The sequence below is a fragment of the Salmo salar genome, chromosome ssa20 (genome assembly GCF_905237065.1).
Source record: "Salmo salar chromosome ssa20, Ssal_v3.1, whole genome shotgun sequence".
Taxonomy (NCBI): Eukaryota; Metazoa; Chordata; class Actinopteri; order Salmoniformes; family Salmonidae; genus Salmo; species Salmo salar.
In genome coordinates this window covers 48782743-48810529 of record NC_059461.1, presented here as the reverse complement: position 1 = coordinate 48810529, position 27787 = coordinate 48782743, and the positions used below count along the sequence as shown (strand labels likewise).

The 27787-nt window shown below is 43.2% G+C and overlaps 2 protein-coding genes across 3 annotated transcripts; both read left to right on the top strand.

Moving 5' to 3' along the window:
* The first annotated feature begins 3727 nt into the window (after positions 1 to 3727).
* ppm1na (protein phosphatase, Mg2+/Mn2+ dependent, 1Na (putative)) lies at positions 3728 to 12539 on the top strand. The gene is made up of 6 exons (XM_045703533.1): positions 3728 to 4585; positions 6078 to 6649; positions 10522 to 10639; positions 10874 to 10988; positions 11126 to 11189; positions 11315 to 12539. The coding sequence occupies exons 1-6, from the start codon at positions 4180 to 4182 to the stop codon at positions 11342 to 11344; spliced, it is 1305 nt and encodes a 434-aa protein (XP_045559489.1). The 5' UTR covers positions 3728 to 4179; the 3' UTR covers positions 11345 to 12539.
* Positions 12540 to 12761: 222 nt separating this feature from the next.
* On the top strand, positions 12762 to 18666 carry LOC123729249 (4F2 cell-surface antigen heavy chain). Of its 2 annotated transcripts, none has more exons than XM_045703531.1 (10): positions 12762 to 13156; positions 14266 to 14651; positions 16083 to 16247; positions 16580 to 16683; positions 16783 to 16860; positions 16993 to 17048; positions 17216 to 17414; positions 17540 to 17647; positions 17758 to 17835; positions 18031 to 18665. In XM_045703531.1, the coding sequence occupies exons 2-10, from the start codon at positions 14279 to 14281 to the stop codon at positions 18421 to 18423; spliced, it is 1554 nt and encodes a 517-aa protein (XP_045559487.1). In that variant the 5' UTR covers positions 12762 to 13156; positions 14266 to 14278; the 3' UTR covers positions 18424 to 18665. The 2 variants fall into 2 exon arrangements, with proteins under 2 accessions (XP_045559487.1, XP_045559488.1); XM_045703532.1 differs by having other exon boundaries at positions 13155 to 13301; positions 18031 to 18666.
* The last annotated feature ends 9121 nt before the right edge of the window (positions 18667 to 27787 follow it).

Below are 27787 nucleotides of genomic sequence, written 5' to 3'. Positions count from 1 at the left end.
ACCACCATGTGTGAAACTGCTAGCTAAAGCAGAAGGGTGCATTTGTAGATTGCCTGGCAGCAGTAAGCAGCCGTAGCAGCAGCAGCACATACTGTAACCCAGCTCGTTGTAGCCCTGGTGTGCTGCCTGAAGCTACTTCTGCAAATGAGTAGTCACATGATGTGTCAGCTAAATCATCCTGACTGTTCAGACTTGGACAACATATAAGGGGGAAATTACATGCAATATAGAAATTTTCTCCATTCAAAAAACACACATTTAATGAAGCTATAAAGTGCACTTTCTGGCAGGTGCAATACACTGAGTGTACAACACATAGCAGCACCTTCCTAATATTGAGTTGTACCCTCTTTTGCCCTCAGTACAGACTCAATTCGTCAGGGTATGGACTACAAGGTGTTGAAAGCGTTCCACAGGGATGCTGGCCTATGTTGACTCCAAAGCTGCCCACAGTTGTGTCAAGTTGGCTGGATGTCCTTTAGGTGGTGGACCATTCTTGAAACACAAGGGGAACTGTTGAGTGTGAAAAACCCAGCAGTATTGCATATCTTGATACACTCAAACCTGTGCGCCTGGCACCTACTACCATACCCCATTCAAAAGCACTTGAATATTTTGTCTTGCCCATTCACCCTTTGAATGGCACATATACACAATCCATGTCTCAATTGTCTCAAGGCTTAAAAATCTTTCTTTAACCTGTCTCCTACCCTTCATCTACAAAGGAAAACCAAGCCTTGAGCTGCCCAGTGACGCGAGCCTACCAGAAGGGCTAAATGCCTTTAATGCTCACTACGAGGCAAGCAACACTGAAACATGCATGAGAGCACCAGCTGTTCCGGACGACTGTGTGATCACGCTCTCCGTAGCCGATGTGAGCAAGACCTTTTAACAGGTCAACATTCACAAGGCTGCAGGGCCAGGCGGATTACCAGGACATGTACTCAGAGCATACGCGGACCAACTAGCAAGTGTCTTCACTGACATTTTCAACCTCTCCCTGACCGAGTCTGTAATACCTACATGTTTCAAGCAGACAACCATAGTCCCTGTGCCCAAGAAAGTGAAGGTAACCTGCCTAAATGGAGAGCCATGAAGTGCTTTGAAAGGCTGGTTATGGCTCACATCAACACCATCATCCCGGAAACCCTAGACCGACTCCAATTCCCATACCGTCTCACACAAGACACAACCTCAATCGCATTCCACACTGCCCTTTCCCACCTGGACAAAATGAACACCTATGTGAGAATGCTATTCATTGACTACAGCTCAGCGTTCAACACCAAAGTGCCCACTAAGGTCATCACTAAGCTAAGGACCCTGGGACTAAACACCTCCCTCTGCAACTGGATCCTGGACTTCCTGATGGGCCACCCCCAGGTGGTAAGGGTAGGCAACAACACATCTGCCATGCTGATCCTCAACACGGGGGCCCCTCAGGGGTGCGTGCTTAGTCCCCTCTTGTACTCCCTGTTCACCCACGACTGCGTGGCCATGCACAACTCCAACACCATCATTAAGTTTTCTGACGACACAACGGTGGAAGGCCTGATCACCGACAACGATGAGACAGCCTATAGGGAGGAGGTCAAAGACCTGGCAGTGTGGCAAAAGAGCAAGACAAAAGAGATGATCGTGGACTGCAGGAAAAGGAGGGCCGAACATGACCCCATTCACATCGATGGGGCTGTAGTGGAGCGGGTCGAGAGTTTCAAGTTCCTTGGTGTCCACATCACCAACAAATGATCATACCAAACACACCAAGAACGTTGTGAAGAGGGCACGATAATGCCTTTCCCCCTCAGGAGAAAAGATTTGGCATGGGTCCCCAGATCCTCAAAAGGTTCTACAGCTGCACCATCGAGAGCATCCTGACTGGTGTCATCACTGCCTGGTATGGCAACTGCTTGGCATCCAACCGTAAGGCGCTACAGAGGGTAGTGCGTACGGCCCAGTACATCACTGGGGCAAAGCTTCCTGCCATCCAGGACCTATATACTACATGGTGTCAGAGCAAGGCCAAAGAAATGGTCAAAGACTAAAGTCACCCAAGTCATAGACTGTTCTCTCTGCTACCGCACGGCAAGCAGTACCAGAGCGCCAATTCTGGGTCCAAAAGGCTCCTTAACAGATTCTACCCCCAAGCCATAAGACTGCTGAACAATTAATCAAATGGCCACCCGGACTATTTGCATTTCCTCTGTAACTTTCTCACTCATCATTATTCACAATAAATTCACGATTATCCGCATTAATGTAGAAGTGATCAGAAACATCTTCTATTCTTATTTACAATAAGTGACTCCAAAATGACACAATACATTATTCACCACTCAGTTTCTATTGGGCAAAACATAATCCGTGTCATGTGTGCTCCCTCTCCGGCCTCTAGGTCACCAGGCTGCTCGTTACGGCGCACACCTGTCACCACCATTACACGCATAACGACACTCACCTGGACTCCATCACCTCCTTGATTACCTTCCCTTTACATGTCACTCCCTTTGGTTCCTTCTCCAGTCGTCATTGTTGCAGTTTCATGTCGGTGCGCTGTTTGTGTTTCTTGTTTTGTTCATTTATTTATTAAATGTATTCACTCCCTAAACTTGCTTCCCGACTCTCAGCGTACATCGTTACAATCCGAAACACAACCAAAACAAACTGTAAATACACCCAACAAGCTTGATGTAGTCACGTGCTAAGAATATGGGACCAAATACTAACGTTTTGACTACTTTAATATACAAGTGAATTTGTATAGGGAAAAAAATGACATCTTCAAATGGGGGGAATAGATACATAAATTGCATTCATTTCTAAATGCTAAAACACATGAGAAATACCCTCAAATAAAAGGTGACATTCTGTACTGTCACCTCATCTGAAACATTTGATCTCCAATCCAAAACGTGGGAGTATAGAGCCAAATTTACACATTTCAGCTTCACTGTCCAAATAAATACGCAGGCGAGTGCACGTGTAGGTTACTTACTCATTCACTTCTGTATCTGACCACCATATAGCGGGTCCCATCCCCAACCTGAACACACAACCTGACCTAGAACGGGCTTTATAGATAGCGTGATCAGCTCCCAACCTCACGTATACACAACTTTAAACCCAGTAATCTACTAGACCACGCCAGAATGACTGCATCTAAAATAGGTCAGAAGCTGCAAATGCACACCAGGTAATTATCTTAAGAGAAACAGCAGAGGTGGAAGAGGAATGCCTACACTTGTACTGTAGCTAGGGGCCCAGATCACACCTGTTGAGTGAGGATTTCCCTCATGCTTCAGTTATATCACTAATGAGGTGAACTGACTTGTGTTAAACTGGTTGACCTGTTAAACTGGTTTAATCATGACACACCTGGATAATAATCTGGGTCCTCCGTATCAGATGAGTCACTGATGGGCTAATCCATTCTAGTATGTGTGTGTGTGTTGTGTGTGAGCGTGTGTGTGGCATCGTGTTAAAGAGAAGGAGAGAAAAAGAGAAAGAAAGAGAGTGGTGGACTATATTCAGTGAATAATTGCTAACAGTTCTGAAAATAAACTACAGGGATCCAGTTACAGAGAGTTGGAGAGCTCATTCTATCTGTCCACCGTGCTGCAACAAAACGCTGACAGGCTCATAATCCATACTGTACATTCGTTCATGCAAGTGCTAATCTAAGATCCCTCGCAATTTGGAGATTAACTAGTAGCATTGAGAGAGAGAGAGAGAGAGAGAGAGAGAGGAGCAGTGATCATGCTGAGGGATAAGTCAATAGAAATAGATTTAGGCCAATAGCATCACAGGGCAAACACTGGCCAGGGACAGGAGAGAAAGAGTGGTAGAAAGACCTAGAAGGAGTTAGAGTGGACACCATACAGACACATACACATTGAGACAAACGCTAGGAATCCAGATACTACGGCAACTAGATACAGATACTACGGTTTACAAAGACAAGGATGGCCACCACGATTTCTGCCAGTATCTTGTGAAGCCCACCTAAACACAACTCTACAGTCCAGAGTTGACACATTGTCCACCTGCTCAGCGTGTCCAGCTAAACCCACTGCCCTGGACCTGCTGCGGGGGACACAGACTGGGAGAAGGAGGAGAGAGGGGAAGAAGAGGACCAGTGCCAGGTCAGGAAATAGACTCGAGCGGCACCTCCGAGGAGCCATGAGGACAGCCAGGCGGGCCAGCACCGTGGAGGTGCCCTCCTTCCTACGCCAGCTAGCCAAGGAGACAGAGAAGATGGTCACCTTCTTCTTTAAGGGGGGACAGAGAGATGGCCAGGAGGGGAGCGAAGAGGACTTCAGTGATGAGGATAATGGGCCGAGCGTCTACCTGGACCGGCCCATCCTGGATAAACACACAGCCGAGGGGAGGTCTCAGTGGGGAGTGAACTATGCAACGGCCAGCATGCAGGGCTGGAGGGCGCAGATGGAGGACGCCCACACCTGCATGCCGGAGATGGGAGGGGAGCTGGCGGAGTGGGGCTACTATGCAGTGTTTGATGGACACGCTGGCAACATGGTGGCACAGTACTGCTCCCACAACCTGCTGCAACACATCCTCGCTACAGGTACCAAATTGGGCCGCGCACTTTGACTAACTGATTTATAATCATTGTTGGCAGCCTCATTTATTTTCACTTGAAGGGAATATGTGCAAGCATTTATTTGGGCAAGTAGGGAAGCATTTTACAACACCTATTTCCAGTGTGTGTTCCACAGACAGATATTGTTTGATAAATCAATAAACAACTTTGTCTTAGGCATGGGTGTCTTCAATTGGAGCAATGACAAGGTGCCGTTGTGCAGTAGGCTATGTGTATGGTGTATGAGGGAGAGTGTAATCTTCATCTTGAATAGCAAAGACATTATCTCTCTTGGTTTTACTTATTATTCCTAAACATAAACATGGTAGCACAACATGGCTGACAGCTGTTGTTGTTGAAAACCTCTTGATCCTTGTTCTTGGCCGAAGTATGAGATACTTAATCTGCCACTTGAGCCTACAGTGTCTGCTACTTAACTCAAGACAAACGTTTAATCCTAACCTACATGGCATTAATTCAAAATAATGCCACGGGCAAGACAGAGACAGTCACCTCAGAGGACTACAACACGATCTGAGCTCTGAGATTTGGGCTCTGGCAGGGCACAGTGGGCATTTGTCCCCTAGAACCAAGCTGGTAAGGCTGGGGGTCAAAGAATTGTATTGTAACTATGTGTAGTTATCCTGTAGTTGGCCACACTGTAGTTAACTTCTGCATGTCGATTTTAGGCAGCGAGACCTACCGTAAATTCCGGACTATAAGCCGCAACTTTTTTCCCAGTCTTTGAACCTCGCGGCTTAAACAATGACGCGGCTAATATATGGATTTTTCCCGCTTTCAAATTTAAAAAAAACAAAAACACATTCTGTGACGTACTCAGTTTTTTGGCGGCATGAAGCTTTCATTAGACCAATGAAATTGCCGAACGGGTTACGGTCAAACAACTTTTTTGTTTACTGTTTAGATTAAATGAAGCGCTCTCAAACTTCACATCATTCTGATTACGGTAGTCATTTTGTCACCCTCATCATGGCAAAGACACGGAAAAATGCATATGATGCAGCTTTCAAGTTGAAGGCGATTGATCTGGCTGTTGGAAAAGGAAATAGAGCTGCTGCACGGGAGCTTGGTCTTAATGAGTCGATGATAAGACGTTGGAAACAGCAGCGTGAGGAATTGACTCAGTGCAAAAAGACAACTAAAGCTTACTGCTAATTTTTTATTTTTTGTTACAAGCCGTGTTTCGTTAAAGCCTATTTATTTTTGTTACAAGCCGTGTTTCGTTAAAGCCTGTGTAAAGTTAATTTCTTTCAATGTACCGGTAGGCACCTGCGGCTTATAGACATGTGCGGCTTATTTATGTTCAAAATAATTACTTTTTTTTAATTCAGTGGGTGCGGCTTATATTCAGGTGCGCTTAATAGTCCGGAAATTACGGTAATATGAATTAGAATCAAATTATGTTTATTTGTCACGTATAGGCCAGGTCGTTAACTCGTATTGATCTCTCCTCCAGGGCGCGTAAAGGCACAGGAGGACCCTGACGACGTGAAGGAGGGGATCGTCGAAGCCTTCCTGGCCATTGACAGCCACATGCACACGCTGACGCGCCAGGAATGCTGGGAGCGCAGCGGCTCCACGGCGGCCGCCGTCATGCTCTCGCCGCAGTACGTCTACTTCGTCAACTGTGGCGACTCGCGGACGCTCCTCTGCCGTGACGGCCAGGTCATCTTCTACACGGAGGACCACAAGCCCTTCAACCCCAGGGAGAAGGAGCGGATACAGAACGCAGGTGGCTCGGTGACCCAGCATAGGGTGAACGGCTCCCTGGCCGTGTCCAGGTCCCTGGGAGACTTTGACTTTAAGGAGGTGGACTGGAGGTCCCAGACTGAGCAGCTGGTCTCCCCAGAGCCAGAGGTGTACGAGCTGGAGAGGTCCCCGCAAGACGAGTTCCTCATAGTGGCTTGTGACGGAGTGTGGGACGCCATCGGCAATGAGGAGCTGTGTGCGTTCGTCCACAGTCGCCTGCAGGTGTGCGATGACCTGAGGGAGATCTGCAACCAGGTCATTGACCTCTGCCTCTATAAGGTCAGTGTATAAATGGTCAGATCACACTACATGCAGAGTCACACTGATCCTAAACCTCTGCCTTCTCTATATGGGTACATATGCAGGACCAGAGTATAAACTTCAAAAGGGGTACACTCATACTCAATAATTGCCAAAGTGAGTAAATTGCAACAATGACCATAACTGGACATTGTATGGAAAGTCAGAAGGTGCCGGGGGTGAGAGGGTTAAGAGGACTTTGGCAGTATCTTCAGGCAATGATATCATCCCCAGGTCTTGGCTGTCCTCTCCCTTCCTGGAGTCCTGGAGACAAATACCATTCCAATCCTCAGTTTAGATCAGTCAGAGGATTTAACAGCAGGACACAGCCAGGTTGGTACAGCAAGATGACTTACACTGCACTGTAGGGAGTCTCCTCGATAGGCAATGGCCTAAATATTGTCTTTAATTCAAGATTATTATTTTTATTTTATTTTATCATGGAGTCATACTGAGACAAAGGTCTATTTTACAGATGAGCCCTGAATTACAGAAATTACAGAAAATGTACACATCAAAATATAAATACAAAATGCAAGCAGAAAGAAAAAAGAAAAACAACACATTGATCAGTAATAAGGTCCTCAATCAGCTTTCTGAATTGCCCTAGAGGTACCAATACATCCAATTTAAGAACATTTTCAAGATTTTTCCACAAATGAGGTGCAAGAAAAGTAAAAGCTGATTTTGGGGACCAGTACGGAGAAAAATGTATGAAATGTATGCATTCACTACTGTAAGTCGCTCTGGATAAGAGCGTCTGCTAAATGATTAAAATGTAAATGTACCTAACTCAGTAGAGACCAAAGGAATTCCCAGAGTTAGCCATCCCTGAGAGCGGGGGTGGTAACTCGTGTACCTAAAGTTTAGTAATGATGTCCGGTACAGTGGGACCTTTTGTAAAAGGGCTTTATAAATGAAAACATAGCAATGTATCAACCTACGTGACATCACAGAGGGCCAACCAACTTCCTGTTAGAGAATGCGGTGATGAGTGCTAAAATTGTCGGCCGTAATAAAGCACGGTGCGTCATGATAAACTGCATCTAACGGCTTTAATGAAGTGGCAGCTGCGTTCATATAGATGATGTCGCAATACTCTAGGACCTAAAGGAACTTCGACTGAATATTCTGCTTTCTACTATTTAGCAAGAGGCAGGACCTATTTCTGTCGAAGAAGACCACTTTTACTCTCAGCGTCTTAACTAACTCATCAATATGCTTTTTAAAAGACATCCTTTCATCTATCCAGATGCCCAGATATTTCTAAGGGACACGATCAATATGGACACCATCTAAAGTACATATTCTTAAATCATCACAGTTATTTTTATGCGCTCTACACCCTTTAAAAAAAGGGGGTCCAAAAATGTTATTCGGCTATCCCATAGGAGAACCCTTTTTGGTTCCAGGTAGAACCCTTTTTGGTTCCAGGTAGAGCCCTCTGTGTAAAAGGTTCTACATGGAACTAAAAAGGGTTCTACCTGGAACCAAAAAGGGGTTTTCAAAGAGTTATCCTATGGGGACAGCCGAAGTACCCTTTGAGGTTCTAGATGTGCACCTTTTTTCTAAGAGTGTAGAGAACAATATATACTTTGTTTTACCTGCACTCGATACTAATTTCAGGTCAATAACGTTGTTCTGTAATACAATGAAGGCAGACTGTAGTTCAGAGTGAGCCTGGTCAACCGTGGGGACAATAGCATACACAACACTATCATCGGTATACAGTGCAGGTAACACTTTTTCTGTTACAGACAAGTTGATTTTGTTAACGTAAACAGTAAAAAGTACACAACCCAGAATTGACTCCTACAAGGCACCTTTCGTAATATCCAGAAAACCTGATTGAACACCATGAGTAGATACATATTGAGTTCTATCTATCATTTCATTTTTAAACCAGTTACATGCAGCCTGGTCTAGGCCAATTGAGGAAAGCCTCCGAATTAGCTGTGAGTGATCAATAGTATCGAGAGCATTTGACAGGTCAATGAATAGGGCAGCACAATGTTGCCTTTTATCCACATAGTTAACCACATCATTTATAACTAGGGTTGCAGCAGAGATAGTTCTATGACCTGGTCTAAAACCTGACTGATGTACATTTAGAATACATTTCATAGATAAGAACGATCTTAGCTGAGAATTAATCAAGGATTCTAATATTTTAGCTAGGCAAGAAAGTTTAGAAATAGGGCTCTAATGATTTAGGTCACAAGGGTCACCACCTTTGTGAAGGGGAGTTCATGATGGCACTAATCACTGGACAGGGTGTGTGGTGAAGGGCCTTCATCGTTACATACCAAATGTACCAAGCATTATGTAAGCAGTTATCTTATTCAGGTCTGCTTAGGCTGGTTAGGACTTACAATGGTACATCTTAACACTGGCACGACCTGTACCTGTCCTCTAAATAGCAGGATTATGAGAGGGAGGGAGAGAGGGACAGAGGTGAGGGAAACACAGTGAAGGATTATGGGTGAGTGTGTGTGTGTTAGACTGTCAGGGTCTCAGGGCCACACCAGCTGGGAGCTAGGCCTATTAACCTGGCCAAGAAGAGGCTCACTTTATCAATGGCAACAGAACAGGCTTACCTCTTTGGAGTCTGTACTTCAGCTAGACGGGTTATGTTGTAACACACAGTGAACCTAGCTTCTCAGCTCTGTGACATGACATCACAATAACCAATTAGTCCCCATAGAGATCCTATTACATTACTAGAGGGGCTATGTCATGTACCCTCACAATTCCAGAATGGGGTGAAATGGCAGCCATCTTGATCAGGGAGAAATCCAAAACCAGTCTAATTGGAATGAATGGCAGTAGAGACATGGGTGATGCATTTCCTGCTTTTATTTATGCAGGAATGTAAATGTAAGGCATGTGATGTTTCATAAATTGTGTAATAGAATTATAGTCAACCTAAAATATTGTCATATAATTATAAATACCGTTTATACAGGTTTATACAGATGTATGAATAGCCTCTAAAATATATGTAAACAGACATATATGTCCAGATTTAGTTTTTGGGGAAAGCTGTGAGTGCTGTTATATGATACAATATCAGTACTTGATGCATTTACAACTTGTGTAAGACCTATCATCAACTGATTTCAGCTGTGGATTGACTGCATTGTTTGAATGGAATATTGGCATATTAATTAATGGAATCACTCCTCTAAAACTGGCTGGCTAGCTAGCTAACACACATACAGTGCAGATTAGATATTGTGTAAAACAATGAACGTGAAGAATTTATCACAGCACTGGCAAACATTGGCTGAACTTTGGAACCATCATTATATTTTAGCCATTTAGTATCCATAGCGACTTATGTCCATTCTGGTATTCTAATTCTTAATTCCACGTCCCACTGTTCCATTGTGACCCTTTTCCAAAATTCTCATCTCTGCTCTCTGTCAGTACACAATTATGACATCACAATTTCCCTCCACCTGCAATGCCATGTAAAAATCTTCCCAGCTGAGAAGATTTTTACATAACACAGTGCACTTTGAGACGTCATAGTCCTGTTCTCCATTGTGATGTCACAATGACACTTATTTTATCCTCTGTTTACATTACCATTAAGCATGCGAAGAATATTCCTCACCATCATATTATTATTCCTCAAGTAAACAATCAATAGTGGCAGCATTATGACAGCTCCCCCCCCCATGACATTTCATTTAGCTTTTCAATGTTTGGGGTAACAAATGACATTACTGAAATGAATCATACGCCAACAATGTTTCCTATTCATATAAAATATTGGTTTATGCTTCTCTTACAAGAGCTCGTAGAATTGTGCCTATATCAATCTGCCTCTTTGTCGCCCCCTACAGGGTAGTTTGGACAACATGAGCATCATCATCGTGACCTTCCCTGGTGCACCCCAGGTGTCACAAGAGGCCCTACAAAAAGAGGCCAAGCTAGAGACAATCCTCGAGGCCAAAGTGGAAGGTAGGAATTTCGATGGGCTTGAGTTGCGATTAAGCTTACTATGCGACTCTAAACCATCTTGGCTTGGTCTCACTCACAGCAGGCTTTCATATTAATATGGCATCACACCACATCAAAATGAAACTTGATTACAATAACAAGAACTCTGAGACAATAGCAGCTTAATTCTCCCCTCTGACAACAGGGACCGAGTATTACGTAACTCTCTCCCTTTCTCTCCGTCTGTGTGTGTAGAGATTGTCAACTTGCTAAAGTCGCGGGACAAGGACCCAGACCTGCTGTATGTGATGAAGTTTCTGGTCTCTGAGGACATACCTGGCCTGCCACCAGGGGGAGGAGTCACCAGCAAGTAAGTCACTCGATCACATGACTCACCAGTCAGAGATCAAAAAGTGACAAGAGGCCTAGATGTGTGTGAACAAATGAGTAATTGTTTATATTAAATGTTCATAATTTGTCATAACTTGTTCTCTTTTTCCTTTGCAGAAGAGACTGTGTCATCTCTGCATATCGGAAGTTTGTAACACCCTTCAGAGCTCTGGAACCAATGGTAGGAGATGACCAAACATAGAGCAAGCGTGCCCTCTGTCTCACTAAACACATAAGCGCAAACTGGACTACAAAGTAACTAAGTTACCTTTTCCCCTGACACGTAATTGACGTGTCGCATTCCAGGACATTGGAGGATCTGAAGACTCCAACTAGTCGTATCCATGGAAATGTATTCTTCAGCCTCGCGTATCCATGGCGACCATTTAGAATTGGGGCCTCCGCTTTTCAGCGGAGGAATCAGCCAATAGCTAAATAAAGAACTATGGTGGGAGGGGGTGTGACCTGGGCCTGCCCTTAGCCAATCATCTCTTCTCTGTTCCTCATTTACACTGTCTATCAACAAGTCTACTGTACCATCAGAAAATATCAAATAGTTAGCATTATTCCAGTAAGGGAAGAATTACATATTCCAAAACTATTCTTTAAAATACATGATAATTAGATATAATATTTATTAACTTTCTTACTTTACACATTACAGTGCCTGGGTAGTTCATTTTCTTCTAGACTAGAAGCTTATGAATAAGGCTGATCATGTTATTTCATTTAAAATCAAACTGATATGTTTAAGCAGTGTGCAACTCCATACTGCCGCATCAAATTAAATTGAAAAAACAACCCTTGCAGACCAGTGAAGGCTCCGATATGCATGTGTCCTGTGATGGCATGGCCTACACTAGATCATCTGCATAATCCTGTGAGGGAGCATGGGTGACATGAATAGATGTGTGTCATGACGATGATGGACACAACATCATATGTCCAGTGTGTGTGAATGTGTGTGAATGTGTGTGCGTGAGTGAGTGAGTGAGTGAGTGAGTGAGTGAGTGAGTGAGTGGATAATATGGGCTGTGGGATTATTAGCACACACACTGTAACCTTTTGCAGTTTAGAGCACAGATGCTCACAGTTAGACACGATTTAGACCACTGTGACAGGTAAAGTAGTATAGCTACAGGTAAATTGTTCTTCTGTTTTTGAAAATAAGTGGTTCTGCTGTTAGCATATTTTCTTTTCAATACATGTCATTGCGCTGCCTTACAAAGCTCTCTGTTGTTGTACGGTTACTTTACTCCTCCTTCGGATCATACCAAATGGATGAACGTAGTAGCTGTATTCCATGACAGAGGTCAGACGTCAAAGAGAGCTAGACTCGGGATCAAACACTGCTGCAGCATGTCTGTTTGAATTCTATGAAATCAGGAGGAAGTGGGATCCAAGAGGATTCGACAGCGCAACACATTACCATGAGAACTTTCACAAATGTATGTCAGTGATTTGATGACTGTATGGGCATTGCATTTAAGCCCTTAACTGACCCAAGGGGCAATAAATGAATGAAATGAAATGACATTCTGTGATTTTTGATAGAGCGGAGTGTTTGATAGACACAGCACTACAGGGTTAGACTAAGGACCATGGGAGAAGAATACAAGACAGTTCCAAAATGAACCATTGGTATCGTTCCAGAACTGTCTTTTGGCCAGTTTTATGCATCTAAACCAGGGGCTTCAAATGCGGGTTTTTCCTTTCAATTAAGACCTAGACAACCAGGTGAGGGGAGTTCTTTACTAATCAGTGACCTTAATTCATCAATCAAGTACAACGGAGGAGCAAAAACCTGCAGACACTCAGCCCTCCGTGGAACGAGTTTGACGCGTGATCTAAAGGAAGTAGGGAGCCCTGGCTCTAATGAAGCCCTACCAAGGCCTCAGACCCGTTGAGCACGGGTTCTCCGGAATGTGTTGTCAGGGTGTGTCAAGACTCAACACCTCCACCCTAATTGCGCCGGCCAAGATTTCATTTGACAGACACAGTGTCCCTCTCACCTCCATACCCCTTAAACTTTAAGAGGACAAAAAAACAACACAACCAACTGGATAGAACTGGTCTGCAGAAAGCACATGCAGCAGAAGAGGATAAACTGAAAGAACAGTAGGAAGACAAGCGCTCGCCAGTTATCAGGTGTGTTATGACGCTTTTAGAGATCATTGCATTAGATTTGACAGATATTAGGGGAGACCGATGCTGATTGTCACTTTTTACTCTGGTGTGATTCTCAGCACCAATATCTTGCAAGACTCTTTTCAACAGTAATATAAATACCAAGGTATTGTGTTAATGGGAACCATTTAAAACATTTTTTTATCCTCATCTTATTCCAACATGGAGTTATTAGCCATCAAACACTCACAGGGTTGGTTGGATGTCAGTCTGGTGTTGGTTGCCACAATGTTTTCTATCAGTTTATTCCTTTTGTAACAAGAAATGATGCGATGTAATTAAATAGCCAAGATTTTCTATAAATCGATCAATATTATAGATCACATAATTCAGCATTTTATGCCTTGAACATGACATTTAGCAAATTATTCACAAACATGTGGGTGTGACATGTGAGAGAGCCAAGAGTAGGTAATTTGATGTATTAATGTTTAATATATATATATAATGTGACATTTGATGTAGGGAAATTGCGTTTTGTTTGTCAGGTGGTCAGAATATTGCTTTGTCCAGGAAAATAGACTTGGTATTTTGTCTTATTTCATCTGATCAATATTTGTTAAATTAAACGTTGGTAAATTTAGCTAATGGATGGAGTTAGAATTCAAATGAATTGACAAGGTAAATTGGCTAATTGGTTGTTTTTAAAACGCATGGTTGGAATTTTTCAAGATGACGTGCAAGTGTGTGCACTCACCCGCCACGTTAAGAGACGACAGGGTCACTGTCAGGACATACCTGTCCTCTATCCCGACAATCCGAACGCTGACAGCCTTCGCATGTCCCGTAGGCGAGTTCCCTGGGTGTACTTCTGTTAAAATAACTTGCTATATTTTATCGAAAGGGGCACAAAAATAGAACGTGTAGCGTGTTTTACGCAAGCTTTAAAAACAATCCGTTTTGTAGATGGCGCACGTGCGTAAACCCTCGATTTAAAGTCATCAAATGTTTGAAAGTGTAATGAATTGTAGCCTAGTTGTAGGCCTGTCAACTATTAATTGATAGTTTCCTTGTATGTAAATAATATTGGATTATGGCATTTTTCAAAATATTTGTAATTGAAACTGCAGTAGCCGAATTGGAATGCCATTGGACATGGATGGTGGCTATGGCAGCACGGCAGTGGGCTCTGGGATGTCGGGCAGTCTGGGTGGCTCTGAGACGGTCCCACTGCTGATCACAGACCCCGAACCAGAGACGCCGAAATGGCAGCCCATGTCCAAGGAACAGCTGGAGTTCGAAGCGGGGGGGGCAGGGTGGAGGAAAATACGCTCCCTCCTGATGTTGGTCTTCTGGTTGGGTTGGCTGGCCTTGCTGGGCGCCTCTATCGCCATCATAGTGCAGAGCCCTCGGCCGGTCGCACCGACGCTACTGTGGTGGCAGAGGGCGCTGTTTTACCGCGTACAGCCCATACTGCTCATGGACGCCCAGAACGAGGTGCCAGGTGGTATCGACGGTGAGTTAAAGGAAGAGGGCGGTCAGTGGCCCTAAACACCCAAGAATACAATAGCTGCACTATATAGACTACTCTGTCTACACAATGTAAAGTGTGCATGCGCTGGGAAAGTAGCGCTTTTAGTACAAACACTTTATTTAATGTTTTTTTAAACACAAAACGCACTAAAAATTACAATGCAGTCTTAAACATTTTTAAAAGGCATTGTGTCCACATTGATATACACTGATTAATCCTACTGATATACACTATTTATACAAAAGTATGTGGATACAAATTAGTGGATTTGGTTACTTCAGCCACACCCGTTACTGACAGGTGTATAAAATGGAGCACACAACCATGCAATCCCCATAGACAAAAATTGGCAGTAGAATGGCTTTACTGAAGAACTCAGTGACCTTTAACATGGCACTGTCCATAGGATGTTAGTTTGTCACATTTCTGGCCTGCTAGAGCTTCCCCGGTCAACTGTAAGTGCAGTTATTGTGAAGCAGAAATGTCCAGGAGCTTCAACTGCTCAGCCACGAAGTGGTAGGTCACACAAGCTCACAGAACGGGACTGCCGAGTGCTGAAGCGCGTAGTGCATAAAATATTTCTGTCCTCGGTTGCAACACTACCTACAGAGTTCCAAACAGCCTCTGTTTTTTCACGGTTTGGGCTAGGCCCCTTAATTCCCGTGATGGGAAATCTTAACCCTACAGCATACAGTGACAATCTAGACGATTCTGTGCTTCCAACTTTGTTGCAACCGTTTGGGGTAGGCCCTTTCCTGTTTCAGCATGACAATGCCCTTGTGCACGAAGCGAGGTCCATACAGAAATGGTTTGTTGAGATCGGTGTGGAAGAACTTGACTGGCCTGCACAGAGGCCTGACCTCAACCCCATCGAGCACCTTTGGGATTAATTGGAACACCGTCTGTGAGCCAGGCCTAATCGCCCCAACATTAGTGCCCAACCTCACTAATGCTCTTGTGACTGAATGGAAGTCCCCACAGCAATGTTCCAACATCTAGTGGAAAGCTTTCCCAGAAGTGGTGGCTGTTATAGCAGCAAAGGGGGGACCAACTCCATGTTAATGCCCATGATTTTGGAATGAGATGAGCAAGTGTCCACATACTTTTGTTTGGGGTGCTGCAAAAAATTATAATTTGCAGACCTGCTGGAAAAACCTGTTTGTCCGCACTACAGACAGTTATATCGTCTGCTAATACAAGACTACAGGCTCAGTACACTACTTTTGTGAAAAATATTTATACTTTTTTTCCCGGGGGTGCTACAGCACCCTCAGCACCCCTACTTCTCACGGCTGCTCTGTAAATTCTCCTAACCTGCTACAAAAAAGTCACTTCTTGTCATAGCTGAATCGAAGCGTCATATCTGTAAAGCTAGTTTCTGAGTTGTTTTGTGGTATTCTTCTGGTTGTTCAGTGGTGTGTGAGCAGCTACCGTACCTGAAGTCCCTGGGTGTGAAGGCTCTGATCCTGGAGGGGCTGTTTCACCAGGACGCGTCCCCACTGGACCTCAGAAAGATTGATGAGCGAGTGGGTACAGTGCCTCAGATCCAACAACTGCTCATGGAGAGCCACAACGCAGGTATGTACCCAAGAAATCATTGCCCTTACCAGGGGCACAACTTTCACTGGAAATGGGGGACATGGGCCCCCCCCCCCCCCCACATTCTGAAATTGCGTTTTTTGTTATCATTGGAATGTGATACAAAAACAGTTATGCCCCCCCACACACACACGCACACACACTTCTAAAACAAAAAATTGAGCCCCTGGCCCTTACAAGTTGACTAATGCCAGACCTAAACTGAGGCCAGCTAGCCTGTATCCTCACAAGGACATTTCCAGAGCTCTTGAAAGATGCACTTAACTTATTGTATGTTCTGATCCACTATTCACATGGTCTCCCTCCTTTAGGCATCAAAGTAGTGTTTGACTTCTGTGATCTGGACCTGTTCGGACCTAAAGACTCGGTCGGCAACGACTCTGCTGTTCCCTCTGACCTCACTGGCTCAATACAGGTAGGATAGGTCTTGCATGACACCATGAGTAGAATGGCTAGATCTTGGTTTCAATTGTTAGACTTTTTAATAGTTTTAATAATTGTTCTGTTTCTCCAGTATGCACTCCGATTTTGGTTGGAACAGGGTGTGGCAGGATTTGGGATCTGTGACACAGATGCTGCGTATTCAGAAAAGGTCAGACTGTTGAGCAATGCTCAAAATTGGTTGCCATCCAATCAAAGCCAGACCAATTGGTTTCAAGTTCATTCGTTATAAGCACAGATGTTTAACTGAATGTTATCCATTCATGCCGTCTGTTCGTTTTAGACCCTGACCGAGTGGAGAGTTCTGGTCAAGGAGTTCAACACATCAGATGATGAGAGGTGCTGTGGCACTGCGAACACTTCTAACATACAGTACAGACCAAATGATACACAACTTGGTTGATTATATGTGAGGAATCTGTTTAGGATTGAGGAATATCTAGTTCATGTTTTATTGCAAAGTAGTTGCGGTTGACGTTGGAATGAAACCTGTGTCATCTGTGCAGGATTGTAGTGGTGAAACAAACAGGAGAGTCTCTACCTGCCCTGAATACCTCTAGCACGTCAGTCAACAGCTCATTGGTGGAGCTGGTTATGATGTCACTTCTGCCGCTTGAGCATCACCCTCTGTCCGGACAGGAAGTGGCCATTGCTGTGGAGAGACACCTGTCGACATCCCACGGCGAACTTTGGCCCAGTTGGACGGTAATGACCCAACATTCTTTCTGTTCATTCTATCACAAAGTATAGGCTAGTGAGGATGGTGTCCAACTCCTTATTTATTGGCAAAATTGCATCAATAGTGTGTGTGTGTGTGTGTGAGATACCAGGTGGGCGGTGAAGCATCACCGATGTTGCACAGAATACTCCTGGTTCTGATGATGACACTACCTGGATCACCTGTTGTCAAATACGGAGAAGAAATAGTTAATTCACCGGTAAGAGACTTGAGTCCTGGGGATGCAATACAGACTACCTGCATCTGATGTGCTCATGCTTTATTTAGTACAGTGGAACACCATTGAATCGTTTTCTTTCTGTGGTGAAGAATGTGTCTGCAGACATGAGCTGGGAATGTGAGGCAGACAAGACCAATGGACTGAACGACTCTGTTGGGGGGAGTAGTGTAAGTAAAATAATATCAAATTTGTTAGTCTTCATATACCCACTGTATTACCATATCTGAGCTCAGTGGTTCTAGGAAAGATGCAAGTGGTTTAAGGATGTTTACCACAGAAAGTCTCTCAGAATGACAGGCCTATTTTTCCTTTGATCTGTTTCTCCGTTTACGACACCTCTGTTCTTCCCTTCTTTCCTTCAGGAACAGAGGAAGCTCAAACACTCTGCCTTGGCTCTGTTCAGCTCCCTCAGTGGCTCTCGCCTCAGAGAAGAATCTCTCCTTTATGGGAGCTTCACCTTTCTCCCCTTCAACACCACCTCCCTCCCCTCCAACTCCACCCTGGACCCCCCGTTGGCCCCGGTGCTAGCCTTCCTACGCTCTTGGGGCTGTGTCCACTTCCTGGTGCTGCTCAACCTTGGGCCTGAGGCCCAAGCTCTGGACCCAGCATGGGCTCCCAGCCTTCCCACTTCTGGGGTGTTTGTGACCAGCACAGGGATGGACCGCCTGGGTGGCACCTCCCTGGAAACACTGAGGCTCCAGCCAGAGGAGGCCATAGTCATCAAACTGTTTGAGTCTGGCAGCTACTCCTCCTAGGGCCTGGGGTCTGGGGCATTAGGCAGCGTGAGAGGGGCTAGGACTGGATGCCGGGGAGGATAACTAGGCAGAAATAGTAACTATTTAGCCATCTATTCCTTTTTTTCTTTTCTTTTGAGGCTGTATCAAAATGTCAAAATGTTCTTAAAATAATAAATCATTGTTTATCATTTGTTCTGATGACATGGTCAACTTCAGAGGGTGCCAAATATTTTGACTACAATGCAAACACTGGGCGAAGAATTTAAAGGCTATGGCTGAGATTAGTCAGCCCTAGTTGATATTTTTTCCACCAATTTGTATTTTGACCAATAACAGATCTTTTGCAGAGCTGATCTGATTAGTCAAAAGACCAATTAGTGACAAAAGATCAGAATTGGGCTGCCTGTGTATGAACATGGGCAGTTTACTGTAAATTATCATGAGTGACAAACACTTGACTCAACAGTTGATTTCAACATCTTTCAGTTGAGAAACAACATTGTATGCTGTATCCTGAGGTATGCAGCAGGGTAATGTGGTGAAACACAGTAAATCACTGAATCAACCACAATGAGTGGTGGGAAGGTCTCACATGTTTCTGGTTCAAAGTACATTACTGCTTTGAGTGATTTATATAATGGTGCCAAAAAGCAAAGCAGTTTGAAACAAAACCTGACACATGCACTACTCATCCCTTCCAATTCTTGTTGTGGACAGAAAGCTAGAAATAAATAATTGCAGGCCAACCGAACAGCATCAGCAGCCAGGGTTCAGGGTGACACATGCAACGTCTGGGCCAGCAGTATGTATGCTGATGGGGAGGGGGCCAGGACAGAGATTGGGAAACCGTGGTCAAGGGAATGACACTCCTCCAGTGTGTCACCTCAGAATATATGCCGCGTTCAAAACAACTGGGAATTGGGAGCAGGGGACGACGATGAGACTATCTCCGACTAGGATAAATTATTTTGAACTGTCATCCAACTCGGAATTCCAAGTCGGAAACATCTTTCTGACCTGAAGATCACTGACATGATTTGACCTCGTTTTTCCCCCCCCCCCGAGTTCCCAGTTGTCTTGAAAGAACCAATACAAAACTAGTTTTTGCGTGGATTCCGGGACGCGATTAGTTTTAAACAGCTTGGACCGCTATTTCTTGTCCCGGAATCCCGTTTAACACAGGTTGAACTCTACTTGACAGAGACGCTAAACTGCTAGCCATCAAGCTAACGAAATTGGTACCAGATGAGTTTTGCAATGGAGCGCTCTTTGGGAGAAATAAATGAACGCTTCCATCGCTGTAGGAGCTGTATTTATTAAGTATTGTTTATAGGCTTGAGGTGGCTTCCTTGATCACGGAGGTAGGCAGCCTACGTAAAAAACGGGAAACGTAACTCATGCAAGCAGTAAAATGAGATTTAAAAAACACAAAACACCTTATGGAAGGGGACTGTGAAGCAACACAAACATAGGCACATGCATACACACACGATGGCATACGCACTACATACACGTATACATGGGTTTTGTACTGTAGATATGTGGTAGTTGTGGAGTAGTGGCCTGAGGGCAAACGGTGTGTTGTGAAATCTGTGAATGTATTGTAATGTCTCTAAACTTGTATAAACTGCCTTAATTTCGCTGGACCCCATGAAGAGTAGCTGCTGCCTTGAAGTCTTTCATTGTGTTTGGTGTGAGTTGACCAGCCACTGGGGGATGCTATTGCACAAGTCAGGGCACTGCCATACTATTTCCACTTTGTGTTGTGTGGCCCCAAGGGTATAACGTGTTAATGGTACGTTTATGATTTTCAAACAAGCCAAACCCATTCATCTAATATCAGTATCTAAACAATCATGAATTAGTTGAACTGGTAGGAGTGCTTTCAAGAAACAGCCTTTAGGCTGCGTTTAGACAGTGTAGTTATTGACAAAAGAGCTGATCTGATTGGTCAAAAGACCAATTAGTGGAAGATCCACATTAGGATGCCTGTTGTAAATGCAGCCTTATACAGTCACATGACCAAGAACTACCTGCGGTAAACCCAACTATTCTTACCTTTAACCCAAACTGCTGGCACTCATAATCTCTGACCATTACTCCTCAATTTGTTCATTCTCACTCCTTTAATTCCTCAGATAGTAATATTCAAGGTTGCCATTAATATCTGCCTCTTTCTGTGTACAATTAATATTTGCCAATCACCAACCAGGTCTACAGACATAGTAAAATCCCAAAACCATATTATACCAGTTAACCCACAAGCCCTCCAATTCCTCAGAACTGTATATTGAGATATACACTGAGTATACAAAACATTTAGAACACCTGCTCTTTCCACGACATAGACTGACCAGGTGAAAGCTATGATCCCGTATTGATGTCACTTGTCAAATCCACTTCAATCAGTGTAGATGAAGGGGAGACAGGTTATATAAAGATTTTTAAGCCTTGAGACAATTGAGAAATGGATTGTGTATGTGTGACATTCAGAGGGTGAATGGGCAACCCAAAGGACATCCAGCCAATTTGACACAACTGTGGGATTCATTGTTATTATTAGAAAAATAGCAGATTTTTTTTTTCAAAAGACCAATAAGTGGGAAAAATAATCAGAATTTGGCTGCCTGTGTAAACGCAGCCAATGTGTCTGGCATTTCCCACCAGTTCTTACATATCACATACCTACATAAACCCAAGGGGTCATTCTGGCTATGTTTAGACAGGCAGCCCAATTCTGGTCTTTTTTCACTAACTGGTCTTTTGACCAATCAGATCAGCTCTGAAAAAGATCTAATGTGAAAAGATCTTATGTGATTGGTCAAAATACTATTTGGTGGAATAAAATATGAGACTGTTTATGTAAAGCTCAGCCGTTGTGACCTCAATTTCTCAGGAAGGATCGGTTTTACATAATGGCACGTCTGTTCTCTCTCTCTCTCTCTCTCTCTCTCTCTCTCTCATGTTTCAAATCAGGCGAGCATGTGATATGGAATCCAATTCGTCACACTGTGCGTCGTCGTCCATGCGCTCCCAGAGGAGGTCATTGTTTTACACAGGGCATGTTATTTTGATTGTACTTTCTGCCTGTTGGGAAAGCTACATTTGTATAAAAAAAATTGCATTATGTTTTTCTATTGAATTAGCTATGGACAAGTGAGGCTGGCCTGGCTGAATCATGCCAGCATTGTATGGAGGAACACAATCTGCGTACCATCACACATCAGAAGCATGGGTCTCAGGGCCAGCCCTAGACGTTCTGTCGCCCTAGGCGAGACAAAAATCTGCCGATTTTTAACACATCTGGTTAGTAGGCTATATAATCAGTTCAATGTAAATATAACAACCTAATATTTCCAATCTGATTACATTGATAAAATCCCCAATGTCTCTATTAAATTCGTTTTTATATTTCTTTGTGTGTGGATTGGGGGAAAACAGCTTGCAATCAAGATAATGTTGAGCTGAGAAAGTCTCAAAAGAAAGGTGGATAATGGAAATAGAAGCTTTAGGGAGTAATGGACAGAGAAATAGGCATTCTTGCCATATTTCTCAATGTCAAGCCAGAGTGTCTTGTTTGCAATGCTGTTTGCAAATAATTGCATCTTAAACATCCTTATGAATCTAAGCATGGCACTTTCAAAAGTTACCTTTCCACCCAGACAGAGGCTCTACCGACACAGAAAAATGTAAGCTTCAAATGCTGGCTACTCGTCCGTTGTATAACCCAACAACAAAAGTGCTTCCCTAAAAGCTGCCTGGGTTTAAACAAAAATCTATTTTCAGAAAGCGAAAAGGTAAATTAATAGGAACAGAATAGCAAAGTACTTTTTTTTAATCTCCTGGAATATTATAGGCTGCAGTTTAACAGATTGTCATAGAGGGGAATCAATATATCCCAATATGCATCGGAAGTCATGTCTTTCGCAGGCATTAGAGCTTGTTTCTATCATAAAACATCACAAGTTAACTATTGTTATAAAACTGTCACACCCTGATCTGTTTCACCTGTCTTTGTGCTTGTCTCCACCCCCTCCAGGTGTCGCCCATCTTCCTCATTATCCCCAGTGTATTTATACCTGTGTTCCCTGTTTGTCTGTTGCCAGTTCGTCTTGTCTTGTAAGGTCTTACCAGCGTGGTTTCACGGCTCCCTGCTTTATCAAGCTCTGTTGCCTAGTTTCTCCGGGTTCTGGCCATTCTGCCTGCCCTGACCCCGAGCCTGCCTGCCTGCCTGCCTGCCTGCCTGCCTGCCTGCCTGCCTGCCGTTCTGTACCTGCCTGACTCTGACCCGTTTACGAACTGCTGCCTGTCCTGACCCCGAGCCTGCCTGCTGTTCTGTACCTTTTTGACTCTGCCCTGGATTATGGACCTCTGCCTGCCTTTGACCTGTCTTTTGCCTGCCCCCTGTTTGGGTTAATAAACATCAGTGACTCTAGCTGTCTGCATCTGGGTCTCATCCTGAGTTCTGATAAGAACACTTGATATAATCTGGATACGTTTTATGTATTTATTTCAAAATATAAAGCAAACAATAGATATCATTTTTTGCCCTTTTCTTTAACAAAGGGTATGTGATACCCTCAAATTCAAATCCTGGTTTTAGTCAAACACACCAAGCCCTTCCCAGACAGGGAGTTATTTAATCAGTGCATGCGACAGTATTGGAGTATTTGGCTATACCGACAGCATAATTGTGTCTGTCAAACAGGTAGGCTTACCACTTATTTTTTGTAAGATGAAGAAATAGGCTCCAAATCTATATGTAATTCTATGTTTATGCTCATAAAAAATTTTGTGCACGCGTGCAAATATACAGTTGAAGTCGGAAGTTTAAATACACTTAGGTTGGAGTCATTAAAACTCGGTTTCAAAACCACTCGACAAATTTCTTGTTAACAAACTATAGTTTGGCAAGTCGGTTAGGACATCTACTTTGTGCATGACACAAGTCATTTTTCCAGCAATTGTTTACAGACAGATTATTTCACTTATATTTCACTGTATCACAATTCCAGTGGGTCAGAAGTTTACATACACTAAGTTGACTGTGCCTTTAAACAGCTTGGAAAATTGCAGAAAATAATGTAATGGCTTTAGAAGCTTCTGATTGGCTAATCGACATCATTTGAGTCAGTTGGAGGTGTACCTGTGGATGTATTTCAAGGCCTACCTTCAAACTCAGTGCCTCTTTGCTTGACATCATGGGAAAATCAAAAGAAATCAGCCAAGACCTCAGATAAAAAAAATTGTAGACCTCCACAAGTCTGGTTCATCCTTGGGAGCAATTTCCAAATGCCTGAAGGTACCATGTTCATCTGTACAAACAATAGTACGCAAGTATAAACACCATGGGACCACGCAGCCATCATACCGCTCAGGAAGGAGACGCGTTCTGTCTCCTAAAGATGAACGTACTTTGGTGCGAAAAGTGCAAATCAATCCCAGAACAACAGCAAAGGACCTTGTGAAGATGCTGGAGGAAACAGGTACAAAAGTATCTATATCCACAGTAAAACGAGTCCTATATCGACATAACCTGAAAGGCCGCTAAGCAAGGAAGAAGCTGCTGCTCCAAAACCGCCATGAAAAAGCCAGACTATGGTTTGCAACTGCACCTGGGGACAAAGGTTGTATGTTTTGGAGAAATGTCCTCTGGTCTGATGAAACAAAAATTGAACTGTTTGGCCATAATGACCATCGTTATGTTTGAAGGAAAAAGGGGGAGGCTTGCAAGCTGAAGAACACCATCCCAACCGTGAAACACGGGGGTGGCAGCATCACGTTGTGGGGGTGCTTTGCTGCAGGAGGGACTGGTGCACTTCACAAAATGAATGGCATCATGAGGAGGAAAATTATGTGGACATATTGAAGCAACATCTCAAGACATCAGTCAGGAAGTTAAAGCTTGGTCGTGAATGTGTCTTCCAAATGGACAATGACCCCAAGCATACTTCCAAAGTTGTGGCAAAATGGCTTAAGGACAACAAAGTCAAGGTATTGGAGTGGCCATCACAAAGCCCTGACCTCAATCCTATAGAACATTTGTGAAAAAAGTGAGTTCGAGCAAGGAGGCCTACAAACCTGACTCAGAGCTGGTGTAACTGTCAGGAGGAATGGGCCAAAATTCACCCAACTTATTGTGGGAAGCTTGTGGAAGGCTAGCCGAAACGTTTGACCCAAGTTAAACAATTTAAAGGCAATGCTACCAAATACTAATTGAGTGTATGTAAACTTCTGACCCATTCGGAATGTGATGAAAGAAATAAAAGCTGAAATAAATCGTTCTCTATACTATTATTCTGACATTTCACACTCTTAAAATAAAGTGGTGATCCTAACTGACCTAAGACAGGGAATTTTTACTAGGATTAAATGTCAGGAATTGTGGAAAACTGAGTTTAAATGTATTTGGCTAAGGTGTATGTAAACTTCCAACTTAGACTGTAGGAGGTCCCTAGGGAATTTTACTTTAACCCCTGCATCGGAGAGTTACGATGTTGCTATCACTATGCAGCCAATTGCTTATAGTAGGAAACCAAGTTTCTTATTAATAACATCTCACCTGTTATCACACATGGCACAACCCCATAATTGTTACAATTACAATACAAATAACACTTTTATAACATCTTTAACATGTATTTTAATATTCCTGTAGAACTGTAAAAATAGTAAGATCATTTGAGCTTTTGAAACAAGTGCTTTCATAAATGCATGGTGGGCCTCGTTTCACTGGAGCAGTATAAAATAAGGTTTATGTCAATGTCGCAGCCTTAACAAATTTTGTTTATTTACATATCGTATTTAATTGTCCAACATCAGTTTCAGCATTTATTTATTTAGTTTAGTGTCCTCTTTCCTCTGCTGTGGTGCTGCATTGCAGTCTGCGATGTTTTCTCTCGGTAGCTGTCCATTGTCCTGAAATCAAATCATCTGAGTTTGCTTGGACACCAACCTGATCTCCAGCTCCTTCCACCTCTGGAAACTATCTAGGTGGTCATGCGACTTCTCATGCGAGCTGAGGAGGTGGCACAGATTCTTTCAGTCCCTGGTTCCATCCCTGACCAGAGCAGATTTGCAGAAAAAACAGAAGGCTGCATCGTTTTGCTTGGAATAGACAAGCCATGTTCTCTCCACTCTCTCCCCTTTCGCCATCCTCCTATTGTAGTGGGCCACAGAAAACTTTTGTTGCCCCTCATCTCTTGGGAAATTCCCCTCCTTATCCTGATGTGGCCCAGCCTGCACTAACATTTCCCGTAAAGATTCATTCATATATTTTGGGGGTGGATTTCTCAGTTACAGGAAGTTACTTCTCTTTGGGCTTGGCAAGATAGCACATTTGACAATATGTCTTTCTTATGCACAAACACAAACACAGAGACATGGTATGCACGCAACAACAAGACATGCACACATGTCACGACTTCCGCCGAAGTCGGTCCCTCTCCTTGTTCGGGCGGCGTTCGGCGGTCGACGTCACCGGCCTTCTAGCCATCGCCGATCCACTTTTCATTTTCCATTTGTTTTGTCTTTGTCTTACACACCTGGTTTCAATCCCCCAATTACTTGTTCATTATTTAACCCTCTGTTCCCCCATGTTTGTTTGTGAATAATTGTTTATTGTATTGCGGTCCGTATTGTGTGGCCTTGTATTTTCGACCTGTATTGTGATATATTTTGAGTAAAATGGCTTTCTTTACTCTTATCTGCTGTCTTGCACCTGACTCATCTCACCAGCTACACACAGACGCTTTACAACACGTGTGTGCACACTCAAACTTAATATTTCCATTACTTATAACCTAAACCTGATTCTTATCTTCCAAATAACAAACCCAGGAAAATAAATGTAATAGAGGAAAGAAAATATATACAACGTCATAGCATGGTTTCCCCCAAATTAAGCAACCTGATAGCCTTTCTTCAGGACAGCCTCAACAGCAGAATAGATTTCACCACAGAAATGGGAAAGACCACATTTACTTCATTTTGATCAAATTTATTTTTGGAAGTCTTTGAACAAAAACATATTATTGTCCATAATAGTCCAACTGCATTTCCCAGACAGACTGAAGAAAAAACACACAGTCCCTTGTTGTCACATCCTGACCAGTAAAAGGGGTTGTTTGTTATTGTAGTGTGGTCAGGGCGTGGCAGGGGGTGTTTGTTTAGTGTGTTTCGGGGTTTTGGTTTATGTTCTATGTTTTCTATTTCTATGTGGGTTTTCTAGTTTTTCTATATCTATGTTAGTTTTGGGAACGACCTCCAATTAGAGGCAGCTGGTTGTTGTTGCTTCTAATTGGAGGCCATATTTAAATGGATTTATTTTCTCTTATGTTTGTGGGTGGTTGTTTCCTTGTATAGTCTGAGCACCTTACAGGACTGGTTTTCGTCGTTTGTTTTGTGTAAGTGTATTTTTGGTTTTTCCTTCTAATAAAAAGATGTTCACTATACCTGCTGCAGTTTGGTCCGCTCCCTACAACGACGTTTGTGACACTTGTAGCTTTACATTCTCTCCAACTGGAAAGTCTGTCATTGGAAGATTCCACAATGCTGGATACTTTGAGTATCTACAGTATGAGATTTATCTCTGTGTCCCCAATAACGATCTACTTTTAATTGCAGAAGAGGCAATGGGACCACATCAGAGCACATTTTCCGTTTTAACCATCACACTCTTCAAGGTTGAAATATAACTCGTTCTTTATCCATTCTCACAAAATAATGTATTACCTAGTTGTAACATCCAGAAATGCATGATATTAAATATGTTAAACCATGATATAAAACCATGATTAAACCTCTAGATTATACCATGATTCTCTTTATATTAAACCTTACACTTTCTGACATTAGCTAATAAATTGAGCTGAGGGAAGTGCCCAGTAAACCAGGGACTTAAATTACATTTAACGCTGAGTCAGACTTGCTTGGTCACCTCATCTACAGTACATGTTGTGTACACATCATAAAAATAGATGTGTCATCGACAAGGAAGTATTTGCTTGAACAAGTAATTGGGGGCTGTTCTAATATACTGTGAATATGTCACAGCTAATAGTATCCTATTGCTTTATCATACAGTTTCATAATACTCTTTCACTAAATCGATATTCATATGCTATGAATATGTGGTCACACTTTATTTGGATAGTCAGAATGTTCCATCTGTAGATGCTGTAGATGGTCATACTATCAACAAACTATCTGTTGATAAGCATCTGCTTGCTAAGGTAAGGGTTAGGTTTAGAATAAGGGTTAGGGTAAGGGGTTAAGGTTGGGTAAGGGTCAGGATAAGGGTTAAGGTTAGGGTTAAGGGTTAGTAGATAGTTAGTTGAAATGCTACTGAGTCTGTAGAGCATCTACAGATGGACTATCCAAA

What these genes read in the sequence shown, in the direction of transcription:
- LOC123729249 (XM_045703532.1), top strand. Translation starts at nt 14,279, where the DNA reads ATGCCATTGGACATGGATGGTGGCTATGGCAGCACGGCAGTGGGCTCT. An exon ending in GGTGCCAGGTGGTATCGACG is followed by an intron (nt 14,652 to 16,082) that starts GTGAGTTAAAGG and finishes CTGGTTGTTCAG; the next exon opens with TGGTGTGTGAGCAGCTACCG. An exon ending in AAGAAATAGTTAATTCACCG is followed by an intron (nt 17,648 to 17,757) that starts GTAAGAGACTTG and finishes TCTGTGGTGAAG; the next exon opens with AATGTGTCTGCAGACATGAG.
- ppm1na (XM_045703533.1), top strand. Translation starts at nt 4,180, where the DNA reads ATGAGGACAGCCAGGCGGGCCAGCACCGTGGAGGTGCCCTCCTTCCTA. An exon ending in GCAACACATCCTCGCTACAG is followed by an intron (nt 4,586 to 6,077) that starts GTACCAAATTGG and finishes TCTCTCCTCCAG; the next exon opens with GGCGCGTAAAGGCACAGGAG. An exon ending in TCAGAGCTCTGGAACCAATG is followed by an intron (nt 11,190 to 11,314) that starts GTAGGAGATGAC and finishes GTCGCATTCCAG; the next exon opens with GACATTGGAGGATCTGAAGA.